This window comes from Nelumbo lutea, chromosome 1 (genome assembly GCF_056320005.1).
Source record: "Nelumbo lutea isolate HS-2025 chromosome 1, American lotus-T2T, whole genome shotgun sequence".
In the NCBI taxonomy this organism is placed as follows: domain Eukaryota; kingdom Viridiplantae; phylum Streptophyta; class Magnoliopsida; order Proteales; family Nelumbonaceae; genus Nelumbo; species Nelumbo lutea.
Window position 1 is genome coordinate 145,224,850 of NC_142684.1, and position 15,118 is coordinate 145,239,967.

At 34.4% G+C, this 15,118-nt stretch overlaps 1 protein-coding gene across 2 annotated transcripts; it reads right to left on the bottom strand.

Moving 5' to 3' along the window:
• Positions 1-1,664: 1,664 nt before the first annotated feature.
• LOC148878144 (putative UDP-3-O-acylglucosamine N-acyltransferase 2, mitochondrial) lies at positions 1,665-12,804 on the bottom strand. 2 transcript variants are annotated; one of them, XM_088949305.1, is made up of 11 exons: positions 12,183-12,470; positions 11,929-12,090; positions 11,252-11,459; positions 8,963-9,039; positions 8,781-8,830; positions 3,752-3,816; positions 3,574-3,625; positions 3,428-3,498; positions 3,223-3,289; positions 2,189-2,260; positions 1,665-2,094 (listed from the first exon to the last, which is right to left on the bottom strand). In XM_088949305.1, exons 2-11 carry the CDS (start codon positions 12,083-12,085, stop codon positions 2,026-2,028), a joined length of 888 nt encoding a protein of 295 aa, XP_088805431.1. In that variant the 5' UTR covers positions 12,086-12,090; positions 12,183-12,470; the 3' UTR covers positions 1,665-2,025. The 2 variants fall into 2 exon arrangements, with proteins under 2 accessions (XP_088805431.1, XP_088805422.1); XM_088949296.1 differs by having other exon boundaries at positions 11,929-12,804.
• Positions 12,805-15,118: the final 2,314 nt, after the last annotated feature.

Sequence of the window (15,118 nt, forward strand, 5' to 3'; positions counted from 1 at the left end):
CAGGTTTTGACCCCCGCTAAGGATCTCACTGATTGGCATATCAAAGACAGCCCAATCCGACACCTAGTGTAGTACCATAATCGGGTTTAGGGGTCATGTGTAACTTTCCAGTTTTGCTCATCAATCTCCAATGTCCAGGGCAATACTGGAAATCTGGTCCGTTTTAAGGGTTCAATTAATCCTACACTGCATGTGCCTTGAGTCTCACTCTGGCGGCTGAGACAAGCCACCCCAACAGTTGGCAGAACACCAGTGTCAGCCTTTGCAGGATAAATCTCCCTAGACTTATCCAACGGCTGTGAACGTTTAAAACCAACACAAATCTCATTAAGTGTCCAGTTTTAGGGTCTTACACAGAAGTATACCACACAACATGAATCAAACATGTACTTATTTATTTACATTAAATATCAAAAGTACATCAAAACTAATTGAAGTTAAGGGCATACAAAAACTGTCCAACAATTTCTTCTCCTACAATAGTATATAATTATAACTGTGTTCAAGATCCAACAATTTATTTTATTAAAGTACACAGGAGGAATAAGCTTTTTCATCTTCTTTTCCTACTTCCCTAGTGTTTCGAAACACTGAAAAGAACAAGAAAAATTGAAAATAGAAAAAAAAAAAAAAGAAGAGAAATAAAGGCAAAGGAGCAAATCCAGATTCAATGGCAAAGCAATGGAAGAGTAGTCCAGATCAGATAGGCATAAAATTGTAAATACATTCAATGAGCATTTAAAATTTTTTTGACACCTATCCCTTAAAATACCACAATGTCAAAATATTTTTTTAAGTGCTCATTTAAGTATTTAAGTATGCCTACTAGATCCGGTCCCGTAGTGAATTTGGTGACCAAGCGCAAACCACGCTGATCTTAACTGAAATCGGAGCCAAGAAAATAGGTTTCCTCTTGTCTTGGCTGATGCAAACTAGTGCGGTCCGGTCATCAACAGTAGTTGGTTGATGTGATGAGAATAAGGAGGAAGGGAGAGAAAACAAAGAGATAGTACCTTATTTTTTGTTCACCGATGCTGAATTTACATTGGCACCCCTACAGGGTTCTTGCCAGCACCTTGAATCTCCTACCAACAAAACACATTCCAACACCACACATACACATCTCATATCATGAAACTGGAGCCATCCACCATGCATGAGATGTATGGCAGGTAATCTGGACTTGTTTGAGAGAACTTTCTCGGTGCTGGCATGCACCAGGGAACGCGCCCACATTAAACAGGGAAAGCAATACAATATGCACAAGCACAAATATACATAACATTAAAGCGATTTGCAACTCAAAATTACGGAGAATGATAGGGGACTGGACTGGCTCTTCAAATTTGGCGACAGCAAGAAAACATGGTGGAGTGCACATTCAAAGTGGCAAACAACTGCCAAGAGAGCAACGACTAGAAGCTATGGGCAATATGTGGCAACTGGCAACAGAGCACTGAAATAAGGGTGCTCATGAAAACCCAAAATACTGATCGAAACTGAGAAATCAAACCCAAAAATACGGTCAACTGAACCGACCTATAGATATACACTTACGACTTGAGTATGTCGTCGGATACTTCAAATGTGCAAATTTCGTATCTGACATCGCATCCAGCAACATCCAACGGTTCCAACAATCCAGAAAACATAGAAGGCCAATATAATAAATAAAATTTGGGATTATAATTATATAGACAATTTTAAATTATTAGTATCGTGTGTCTATCTGTAATTCATTTTGAGATACACAATCTACTATTTGAGTATTCCCAAAAAAGACATTCAAACCCAAGCATAAAGCACTTCAACATCAACAGCAATTTTTCAACTTTGCTTTATCAGTTATGCTGCAGATTAGACAGAGATCCGAGAACACTGCATGAAGTGGTGGAAGTTTTCCCTCAATCTTTGGTAGGTAGCCATTATCTATTGCAATCTCAGAGTTGCAACTGAGAACATATTTTCACGTTGTCATCCGTATAGGACCCACATGACCTCATTGATTTATTCCATAGAAGCAGATCAACGAATGCCCTTCTTCAAAATCCAACGATGGGTAGCAACTTGTCTCCGCCATTCATTGATAGGCACCTGCAAGGGCACCCAAAAGCCAGATTCTTGTAACAGTAAGCTCTCTAAGCATCTGAAGATAAATAAAACATAAAGATTATCAAACAATCCTTACAGCAGGAAAACCACCATAGTCTCCTGGTTCCGTAATGTCTTTGGTAACACAGCTATTAGCTGCAAGACGAACCTGTAATCCAATGAATCAGATGAACTTATTATTGGAAGGGACATCCAAGTTGACAATGCAGATTCAGAAATAACTAAGCACCTTGAATATTAACTACTTAAAACCCAATGATTGGAATCTGTAGTATCACTGACATGTGTAAGGGGCAGTGCATGACCATTCCATCAACTTACCCGAATGTAGACAAGGATATTATCAGCACTTGATGGTGCACATCTAAGAGCTTACTTAAAGGTGAAGACTTAATGGTATTACTGTTTTAGACTTTTATGTCATTCTTATATCCTTTACCATACACCAAAAGAGTGATGGATCCAGTGGTGGTTTATCTTTCTTCTGAAAGATGCATTTCAGCCAGGGGTATACAGAAAGGGGCAAAATAGGAAAAAAATGAAAACGCCAGAAAAGGTTATCCACATGATCAACTCCATACATGTGTCCCACCAAAGAACTTTAGAACACTATCTAAAATGAATATCATAGCTTCCTCCACATTTCAGTGATATAGGCTTATAAACCTGGCTAACAAGTGATCCATCCAAAAAAGGTTTTAAGTCAAAATGATATAAAAATGTAGCATTAGGTGTTACACTTGATATTCACTGATTTAGTTTTTTTGCTTACAAGCGGCTGTTTTAGCCATTTGATTGTATTATTGTAAACAGCTTTTGCCAACAGCGAAAGGCCATGAACCAGATTAAAACCAAAATAACCTGAAAAGGATTACTGCGTAGCCAGCTCATCACTTTTTACTTGTGATACTAAATGCACCACCAGTAGCTTGTCACTCTATTATTATTATTGTTATTATTATTTTTTATGAATGACTTGTCACTCTCTTGGAAGGGTATGTTTTCTTTAAACCAAGCTACAATAACAAGGACAGCTTTTATTCCATGTTTAATATCTTTTTTTTATTGTTCTATGCCATTAATATATTGATCTGGTAGCAAAGCCAATACCTTCGATGTAATGGAGACGTGATCTCGTACTGCTACCTTTCCCCCCAAAGTGACATAGTCTCCCATCCTAGAAACCAATAACAGTAAATGAAGATGTTGAATTCCAACAGAATCTCATGCACTTCACCAAATTCTTAACTTTACGTGAACCATATGATTGGTATATTGAATCTTTCAAATGCAGGCATGCTTAGAAGTTACATACGTCACTGAACCTGCAATACCAACTTGTCCACAAAGCATGCAGCACTTTCCAATCATTACATTGTGGCCTACCTGCATTTTAAAGCACGATAGCATTTAATAATCCATAGCCAAACTAAAAAATGGTTCAATGTGGAAGCAACCAACCTGAACTAAATTGTCAATCTTAGAATGGTCTCCTATAACTGTATCCCTCCAACTGCATAACCAGCATGAGTTACAGAACCAAATGTAAAAAAACCCTCAGTTTCCAAATGGTATTGGGAAAAGAGGCATCAGATAGCTTCCAAATTTATTGGAACATTTAAAAAAATAAGCATATAACCTGCCCCTATCAATGCATGTATTAGCTCCTATTTCCACGTGGTTCCCTATCCTTGCAGAAAGCAGCTGTAACAAGAGAGTATTACTAATCCAGATTTGAATTTGATATCTGAGGCCACAACTCTGTTAGATTAAAGAGTATTGCAATGGAAAGTCTAAATTCAAGCATGAAATGATCACAAATTTATTCTTGGTAGCAGGTGAAGAATATTAACTATTTAAGGAAAACTTATGTATGCTAAACAGTAATTTAAATAATGTGTAAAAACAATATGTGGCAAATAGACCAGATGATGTGCTATTGGTAAATCATCTTTTTCTTGGTTATTATAACAAAATTAGCAGAACTCCACCTGGAACAAACTTAGGGATTTAAGAGAAAATATGACAAAAATACTGCTTTATGTTGACAGGAAGAATCCATAAGAATTACTTGCAAGTTATGTAAGGTTCTTCTAACTGAAGACAAATACAATCACAAAACCCCTAGATTCCAGACCTAAGCATGGTGCAATCTTGTTTCAACAATTTTAAAACTACAGGATACAGAATGCATCCTTGCATGCAAAACAAAAAATTTTGTCCACTCTATAATTTAGTGGATTTTTAAGGAATTATTTATGCTACACTACAATGACCCATCATTTAATACAGCCCACCAAAATCAGAGGATCACTTTAAGACAGAAGTCAACTGGATATGATCACCCAACCACCTAATCCAACACATCTTTTTGTATGAAGAGAAACACTTTTGCAGTAGGATCTTTAGAAACATCCACCAAATTGGTTCTTTTACCTAAGAGATCCAAATGCCAATAGCTAATTGGCTAGAGGATGCAACATCAAGTATGTTCTGATGTTTTCTATCCATGAAGCACATACATGAAGAACCAATTCTTCCTTGCTTCTTGTAACCTGACTCTTTTTACTCTTTGTCAAATAAATATTATGTATTAATTCATCAAAAAATAAATAAATATTATGTATTAAAAGCAGAACGTGTACTTATTTACAAAAAAAAAAAAGAAGAAATAAAGGTAGAGCATTTATTTGTAAACGTTTTACCACAACTATTGTTACTGTCATAAATTGAGCTAGTAGAAAGAAAAGGCACAAAAGTAACTACCTTAAAAAGCTTAGGAGACTGACAAAACAAACTACACAAAGAAAGCAACTGGTTTAGTGCAAGCTGTTTAAGTAATTGGCTGAGCATAGGCTCATGTTTTCTTTTCACTTTTTTAAAGTAGTAGCTTTATATTGGGCCTAAGCCCATTTGTTTGTTTATTTCTAGCAGATTCCCCAAGTCCCAACTATATTAAGCAAAAAGACACCAACAGAGTCCCAAGCGCCAGCCTCAATCTATCTCTTTAACCCTTAACCTGAATCATGAAAAATTTCTCTAATTGGTTTAGATCTTGGGCAGAATCTCTAGGAAAAAAACTTCTGGGCTTCAAAATTCCAATCAGAAAATGATCAGCAACTCATCTCCCCATACACCTTGCTGATCCTAGAGTGTACAGTGTAAGGAAAGAAGAAAAAAGGGAAGAACCTGCTCTGATACCAAGTTGTAAATCAGAACAGTAATAAGCTGGTTGTTTAATTAAGAAAAACAAGCATAAACCCAGAGAAGAAAGTTCAGGTCAATAGAGAAGAGAGAATGGAAGAAGAAAGGGTTTTAGGGAAAAGAGTCTCAAACAAGCCTCCCAGCCCCCAAATCGTTTTTTTTTATGTAATTACAATTAAGGGTATCTATATTAGAAAAAGGAAAGAGGGGAGGTGAGGGATGCTTTCGCCACAAAGCTCACACAGACCTCCTCCTCCTCCTCATTTCTCACACGTAATTAGTTATTTTTAAATTAGATTATCAAAAATATAAGAAGTCAAAATTAAAACCGTCTCAGGTCTTAATTGTCTCCAATAAAATCCATCATTACTCAAACAAAAGCCCTCTCAGATCTTAATTGTTTCAAATAAAATCCATTATTACTCAAATAAAAACCCTCTTAGGTCTAAATTGTTTCTAATAAAATCCATTATCCTCTCTCCAATAAGATCATTCTCCCCCCCCCCCCATTAAATCCCTAATGTCCTCTTAAATTTCTTTGACTCTTAACCCTTTTTGGATATCTCTAATAAAGGGTATATAAAACTGATGATTGGGTTAGGTTAAGGGTCAAACCAAGATCAACCCTAAAATGGACCTTAGCTAGGACCCAAATTTGCCAACCCAAATGGGGGTGCAACTTGGGTTTGGTTGGGTTAGGAGTTCGATAAATTTTCAATGGGCCTGAACCCCAACACATGCCTGATGTAGTTGAAGTTCTTCAAATTTGGCAACCCAACTTGTAACCCTAAATTAGGGGTTATCATGGGTCGGGCCAGGATGGGCTTTGCACTTGATAAGGGCTAATAGCTTGGATCCAGGCCCAGCCCAGCTTGACTCCAGGCCTATAGCTTTCATGTGTAAAATATTAAATGTATAATATTTTATATTATATGTCAAATAATGTGTATAAAATGTATTTTATACACTATATAATACAAGATATTATATATAATATGTATTAAAGGTGTCATATTATAACATTTATATATAAAATATAACATATACATAAATATGTTGGGCTGGGCTGGGCCTGATGCGGGCCTGGCTGAAAATGATTTTTTTTTTGAGAAAAAGTAAGGTAATTGTATTAATGAGTATAACTGTAAACAATCATAGATCACAAAAGCTCCATGTACAGCCAGAAACTATACAGAAAAGCCAACAAAAAACTGGTCTCTCCAGAATAAATACAAGAGACCCCCAACTAAATCAAGTAAACAAAAAACCCAGTTCAAAATACTGATGATGGGGGAAATGCTTAAAAGAGTCCTTGGCTGACAGCCAGGAATTATAGTAGCCATTGCCCGAACCACCAACTCATCTAAGGAGCACCTTTGACCTTCAAAAATCCTACTGTTTCTTTCTTTCCACAGGACCCAACACACCACAGCACCTTGCCCCTATTGCTTAAGCCCGCCAACTTCCAAGAGAAAAGCAAGTCAGCTACAGATTTGGGAAAGCACCACCTGACATTTAACAGGATTCAGAAATGGCAGAACAGCAAATGCGCAGCCTTACAATGAATAAAAAAGTGACCCACAGATTCATCTTCCTCACTACACATCACACATCTTATGGAGGGCAGCACCATACCCCTCCTGATTAACTGCTCCTTAGAAAGACATTTACCATGAACTGCTTACCAGATCAAGAAGGAGACTTTAGTGGGAATGTGAGGGAGCCAAATCTCTTTCCATGGAAAAGCCTGAGCCGAACCAGCTCTCATCTTCAAATAAAAGGACTTCACCGAGAAACTCCCATCCCTAGCCCATTTCCACATTCTGGAATCTTGCTGATTTGGATTCAGTTGATAATCCTGAATTAATTGGAGCAGCTCTAGCAGATCAGAACTTCCCAACCATTGAGATTCCTCCTAAACTTTGGACACCAGTGTCCTGAATTTCCACGCCACTCAAACTGATCTGCCACCATCACATCCCTGTCTTCTGCTATAAGGAATAGTGAAGGGAAAGTCTCCATTAGAGAAGAACTGTTACACCAAGTGTCTTGCCAGAACCTAATCCTAAATCCAAACCCCATCCATTGCATGGGTTTACTTGCTAGTAATTAGAAGAAAGCCTTTAGTTGGGTGGCTGCTAAAAATAAACGAACAAATGGGCTTGGGCCCACTACAACTAAAGCTATTACTTTAAAAAATAAAACGAGAACATGAGCCTAGTGCCTAGACCTGGCCCATCACTTCAACACAACCATGTTAAGATTTAACTTATTCCATTTCAGCCCTAGGGCATGGTTGTGGAACATGAAAAGGCTGTGCAGTTAAGTATACGGAATCCCATTATGTTAAACATAACCATCAAGAAGGTATAATAATGACACTGACCAGGTATATTTCTCATGTTAACCACCCAATGATCTTGCTGTTTTTTTTTTTATTACCAAAAAAAAATGATCTCGCTAATTTCCCATAATTATGTGTCTTTGTATTATTAGGTTCTAATATAATAATAGAATACAAAATAGAAAAGGATCCTCATGTTAATTATCCAAAGCATGTGTACTTCTATCCTATTTTAAGGAGAGGAGTGAACCTATTGTTGATTTTCCATAATTAAATGCTCTTTTTACAAATAGGTATTGATCTGGTGATAGAATAAAAAATATGAATGCTAACAAGTGACAGGTTTATTTGGATGAGAAGGCTACTCGTTGGGACTAGAGAGATTTGACGTGGAAGGGGATTCCTTAGAAGTGATTGACTAGATAAGACATCTTTGTCTCTGATAGATTTATGGATATTTAGACACTACATAGGGTAAGCATGATCACTAGCAGCCAGGATAAATAGCTCATTCAGATAGGCTAGATAGTAAGCCAACATCTTAGCAGATACTCTAGCTAGAAGAGGAGTAGAGAGGGAAGGTTAATATCAAGGAATGTGTAATTCTAAGGTGACTTGATCTCTTTCTTGTATGCCTTTTAGTAGTATGTGATGGTCAGCCATGTTGGCTCTTGTGTATTTTTCCTATTGATAAGGAAAAAGAGTTGAAGACTATACCATTAATAAATACTTCTAATCAGTGAACAAAAAATGCAATAGGTTAGTTAAAAGTACCACATTCAAGCAGTTTCCACACTAAGAATTTGGGAAAAAATTGTTAATCAACTTGGGGAGAATAAAATTGCAAAGTTGGCCTTGCATTGGTCAGAATCCCCTGGGTCATTTTGTATTAACACATACGAATCTAATTATGTTTAAACCACCTACAATCATGTCCTTTGATTTCAAGAAGTTTCCAAGAAATAACTTTCCCATATAATTTAGTGGTTCTTAAAAATACAAAAACCTCCTATCAACAAGCATGACTCTCTGCTTTATTTAATGGTAAAATAAACAATAACAAAAATAAGAGTTAACAAAAACTGAATTATATGCAAGAAATCATCAGAACAACACCAACTTGAGGCTTCTTCAACATGTTTCCTTGTTCATCAACATAAAACCCAAAACCTGACAAAAGAAGAATCCTAAGTACTTAGAATGACAGTATAAGGACAATATTCTTTTTTTCTCATTTTTTAATGAATAACAAGATTGATTAGAAAACTAACAACACTAATCATTCCAAGATAGACAGCCTACCATCTTGACCAATGCATGTTCCAAAATGGATAATGCATGACTCGCCTACAGAACAATTGCCAAGTGCAACATTATACCTGGAAAAGTTTGGCAATACCATCAGACAAAGAAAAAACAATAAATGATGATAAATTTCCTGCATTAAGCATGAAGGCAAAAACACCATGCATGATAGCATGATATGTCAAGAAACCTTATGGTCATTTTCAGAATTATTAAAGCAACTTAATAAGCAAGACTTTTATGAATTGGGGTTCAAATAACGGCCTGACTCCACTTTGTATTGTCCTGGCTGACACCATGTCTAACCTTTAACCACTAATAACATATCTCAGCAAGGCATAATGCTCTCAGAAAGAGATAAGGAAATTGCAAGTGGACTATGGCATTCTGGACTTGAGAATCCACCCCCCACCTCACCCCCCCCCCCCCTTTTCGTATGGTCCTAAATGGATAAATTGGCAAATATGTATGAGAATTCTTGTGTATCCTCCAAGTAATAATACCTACCTAAATGGAAGGTATTATTTGTAACCATGGATATTAGTAGAACAGTTATTATATGTCATTTTGGAAGAATTGTTTAATGTAAAGAGGGATGGCATGGAAAAGGTATTAATAAACTCGCACCTGTGCTAGGTACAAATGAAACAAAGCATGTTTTTAACAGAAAAGGTCTTTTTACACAACTATATGCATTTCAAGAAAAAAAAAACTAAAGGAATAAATAAGACCAACAGAATTCAACAAAGATAAGTACTATATTTAATATTGTTTAACATTGTGTTCCTAGAAATTAGCTTCGGAAAAGCTTCAAACAATAAATTCCATTTACTGGATCAAAACTAACAATTTGTGTTTGTTCTGCTCAAGCACATATCATTGACCCAACTCCAATTAAAAGGTGATCATTGTCAAATGTTACAAAGAGACAGTTGTACAAGTACAAGATTTACCAAGTTTATCTGTTTTAAGACTGAAGCATGGGATAGAGTGCAATTTTGGGAGGGCTGATCGACTGAGTGGAATAATGAGATTTTGTAGTCTATTTTCCTAACTATACCATAGAAGAAAGAGAGGATGAAGTAATAAATCTATGAGGAGAAGCACTGTGAAGTTCTAGATTCAGGTGCGCAGTTAATGGCTGGGACCAATCCAGATCCAAGCAAAGTTGAATCAAGTCCTTGTAAACACTTATTGTAGGACAGAATCATATGGTAGGGACTGATTCTTGCCTCAATATTTTTCATGTGTTCCATGGGGGTTGACGAGGGAACCTTCTTGAAAGCTCTATATAGAGATGACAAATCTCCTCTAAAGGCAGACATTATAAATTTACAATAATGAAATGGTTAAACATTTCATTTTAAAGAATATATACCTAGGCAAGGTTCTCGTAGTTGATCACCCAAATCGTAAGGGCATGTACATATGTGTGTTTCTGTGTGTGGATGGCATGAATGTAATGTATGCTTTTATGTTCCCCATGTATATGTGGCTACATATTTATATATGTAGACAGTGTTGAGATTAAATTATTGACTACAAATTCATCACCTGCACCTAATTAGGATCAAGGTAGCTTAAAAGTGATGCATGTTAGTCTCTATCTTCAGTGAGGCAATAATTTATATTGCATAATCTTAGTGAGAAAGAAAGAAGTCAAACAAGCAATTCCTTGAAATTATTTGTGAAACTGAGTTAGAAATTAGTACCATTTAAGGCTTTACTATAAAGGTAAGGGGCAGCGATTGGACCTCCAAAAGAATGTTGTCAAGTTTCAATTCAACAAAGCTTTATCCATATATTTGGGCTGGATAAATGAATCGGGAAAAGGAAATAAAGATATCAACTGAACAAAAGATTATTCACCTATTTGGGGTTGGCTAAATGAATCAAGAAAATAAAATATAGTATCAACTCAATAAAGCCTTATCCATTGATTTTCCATTTGCATCCACTCTATCAAGGAGTATTTCCTGTGTTAAACTGTGAATAATCATGTTTCTTTTTTCTATTTCGAATATATCATTTTTGGGCTCATTCAGATTACATGCAATTTCGAGATTTTAACTTTACAGCAAAATACAGCCATGCATGTAGTATATTCCTTGGTTGCAATAATGCAGGCTCTAGATGAACTTAAACCTAAACCCTGTGTACACGAAGGAACATCAAAAGCATCCATTGGCATTCTGAATTTGTGTTTTCGTTCTATGCTAAAGGTGTAAGAACCATACACACAATCACAAAGATCAAGATGGTTGCAGCATAAAGAAGGAATAATACCCTATTTTTGTCGAACCCCCAATTACAACAGCAGGCCCTATAACAGCTCCTGGTCCAATATGGACATGTGGACCAAGTACAGATTTTGGATTAACTACTGCACCGATTTCTATGATTGCAGTCGGATCAACCTGTGCTGATTTGTGGACAAAACCACCCCCACTGCGCCACTTATGAAAGTCTGTATAATCTGTGCCACAATCATCTTCTGATCTCGAAATTTGGAGCATTTGCAAGTGAACGTTAGTTATAAAAAGAAAGACAATGGGAGCCATACTGAAGTAATTTAGGAACTGAAATCCAAAATACATTAGTAAGAATAACAAATTCAACTAAGACTCCTCCCTTATAAATATCACATATATAACCAGTAATCACTACTGAACCAGAAACGAGCAAGTAAATTTTTATCCCGATTTTGAAATCTAATCTGATAGAATAAGAATACATAGCATCCACTCTCCATCGAGCTTCTTGCTGCACAATGATAAGCTTCAATGTGAATTTTTAGTTTTTTGCCGATGAAGGAATTATGCAACTGAATGGGAGGAAAGAAGGTCTAACTGTGCATAAATTCCATAAATGCACCAAAACAGGGGGGAAAAAAGAATCCATATCGCCTTTAATGGCATTTTCCATCAATTAACGGAGTTATATAGAGGTTGTTGCAAACTTACCTGAATTGATTGTGACACTTCTTGACACATTTTGATCGGAGGAAAATTTAGATACGTGCCGACGTAGGCGAGGTCCCCACGTCCATCCAATCTTCTTAGACGCATTGCCACATCCTACGCTAGAACTAGAATAGCAGAGAACTGCCAGTTTTCTCATCCTAACTGCCATTATTGCCAATATGTAACTGGGATGGAATTCAAATTCCAAAGTATTGTTCGAAGTATGTACCACGAAGTTGGAAGGGGCTTCTTACTTTTATCAGTTAGGGTTTCCACCACCGCCAAAGGTGGAAAATCTAGTCATGAGTAGCCGAGTAGGGTCAACTTTCTCTCGACGAGCTGCCGGGTACATCGGAGTTCTAAGTTGAGACAGGCGGAGTGCATAGGAATTCACTGTGGGCCCATCTATACTAAATACTGGCGTGTCCACTCGTGATAGGTAGCCCAGCCGCGTGTGTACCATCTCCTCCAGCTAATCCGGGGCTCGTATGTCGTTGCTGAAAATGGTTTCCATTTTCCCAATTTCTTGTGGTTAATCATTCGTCCTCAAATTCCTTTGCCTGTACTTTATACTTTACGTAACATGCGGGAGAAAACTTCCTTTCTTAGAATAAACAAGAATGGTGACAAGGGTTCCCCTTATCTTAAACCCTAAGCCCCTCTTCATTAATTTTCATTCCAAATGAATGGCAGGCTATACATTGTTTAATTAAATTCCTCCACTTTTGAGGAAAATCCATTTTGCAAATAACCTCATCAATGTACTTTCGGTCTACGCGGTCATAAGCTTTAGGTATATCCAATTTGAGGGGAACATGACCAGATCCCTTCTTCTACTAAATTGATCCAGAACTACATTGCCCATGATTTGTTGACCCTTCACAAACCCGCCCTAATTTGGTGAGATCAAATATGGGAGCACAGGTTGCAATTTGTTCACCATCCATTTGCTAGTACTTTGTAACTAACATTACAAGGGTTAATGGGCTTGTATTGATTGGGAGTATATATATATATATATATATGAATAAACATTAATGATTTTTATTACCATTTTTTAAGACACTCACACAGTCTATGGATCATTAAATTCAACTTGAACTTTTTATTACTTTAATTTAACCGTTACTATTATTATTATTATTATTAATTTATTTTAGTATTTAATTTAAATTTTTTGTTATATAGTAATAATATTAACTAAATTTGTAATTATTTAAATATTTACTTAAAATAAAATTTTCCAACTGAGTATAATTATTATATAATAGATTTGTTAATTCATAATTTGCATTTAAGAATAAACATTAATGATTTGGCTTAACAATTTTAATGACTGTTAATAAATATTAATTCTTTATTAAGGTTTAATTACTGTATTCGATAATTATTATGGGGAATGCTTTGAATAAATATTAATGATAACTTATGAATGTTATTATAATTGATTGTTATTATTATTTACTTAATTCAGTAATTTTCATCAAGTAATTATTTGATTTAATTTGATTTTTTTTTCATTTTTTTAATTATTTATAATAGACATTTAGGGTATGCTCTTTATTTGATTTAAGAGACTTACCATGTTTTATCTAGACAATGACCCCATACTAAGTAAGGGGCAAACAATATCATTTTATTTGAAATTTACTATTTAACAATAAAAAATCAATGTCCTGTTGAGCAACCCACCCCCAAAAAAGTATCAAGAATTTTGAAATTATTAATCTATTTATAAATTAGTAAAATTAGATGGATGTTTACAACAATATCACCAATACTGCTTAAGAGATGGATGTTTACCCACTCAAAGAGGCAAAGAAGGAAGAAAATCATTCAAAGAGGTGCTAAGAAAAACAATCAATGCCAAACAATATTTGTAGATGCACCCATCCTCTGAAGTAAGAGATAAAAAATATATGATTGCAATCAAATCATCATCATATATCGTTGCAATCAACTAATAATATAATCAGGACTCCAAAGCCCATCCAACAGAGGAAACATGAAAGAAAGGAGAATAATGGGACCATCCTAAGTATGGAAGTCACCTCCAAGTTAGGTGGCAATGCTTCTTTTGGTTGATCATGGTTATGGATTTTAAGTCTAATCTCCCCACAATGCATGTAGGCTGGTTAGAATTTATCTTTAGGAAAAAGGTAGGAAAACCTGTACATAACCTAATGGTATGTTTGAATTATAGGAATTGGGAGATAGAAATAAGAAGTGTAGGTTGGAATTATAATTTTGGGCATGTTGATGTGTCAAATACAAGTCAATTAGAATATTCATAGATTTTTAGTTCATTCATTTAATGGTAATTTGAATATTTTTTATTCCATGTCTTTATTGAGTAATATAGATTAATAATATATTAATAATTATGAAATCAGTAATAATAATAAGTATGTATTGATTTTGGAATCACTAATATTATTACTTTATTGAGTAATATATTATTATTACTATTATTTACTAATAATATATTCTTATTATGTATGTATTGATTTTGAAATCACTATATTAAATTATTATTATTATCTTCATCATCATCACCATTATTATTATTATTATTATTATTATTATTATTGTTATTTTATGAAGTAATATATTGTTATAATTACGGTTTTTTGTTAATTCCTGAAATAATAATTGCTTTTATAATTCTTTTAGTTTAACAATAATGAATAACTGAAAGTTTATAATTTAGCTTTCACTAAATGAAATATTTATTGAAGAATAATAATAGTATTAATTATAATTACTTATAGTAATAATAATTTAAATAACTAACACTAATTATATATTTATAAAATAATTAATATGAATTAATATAAATATAAAATGATTATATCCCAATTAATAATTAAAATTATTAAAATACTTATTAACTATCATTAATTAATTAAAATTCTGAAGTAATAATTATCATTGTTATAATTAAGGAATTAATTATCAGTAAGTAATTATAATCAGTAATTAATTTTTATCAAAAATAATTATTATTAGTAATAATTAATTATAATTATTGATAATAATAACATAATCATATTAATTATAAATAATGACAATAATAATAATATAATTAATTATTTCATATAAATGTATGAATTATAATTTTTGATAATAATTCTAATATAAATAATTAACATTAAATATTTATTTTCAAAATAATTAATATGATTTAATA

What these genes read in the sequence shown, in the direction of transcription:
- LOC148878144 (XM_088949296.1), bottom strand. Translation starts at nt 12,097, where the DNA reads ATGGCAGTTAGGATGAGAAAACTGGCAGTTCTCTGCTATTCTAGTTCT. An exon ending in GGGGGTTCGACAAAAATAGG is followed by an intron (nt 9,040 to 11,251) that starts GTATTATTCCTT and finishes AAACTTTTCCAG; the next exon opens with GTATAATGTTGCACTTGGCA. An exon ending in ACATGCATTGATAGGGGCAG is followed by an intron (nt 3,626 to 3,751) that starts GTTATATGCTTA and finishes CTGGTTATGCAG; the next exon opens with TTGGAGGGATACAGTTATAG.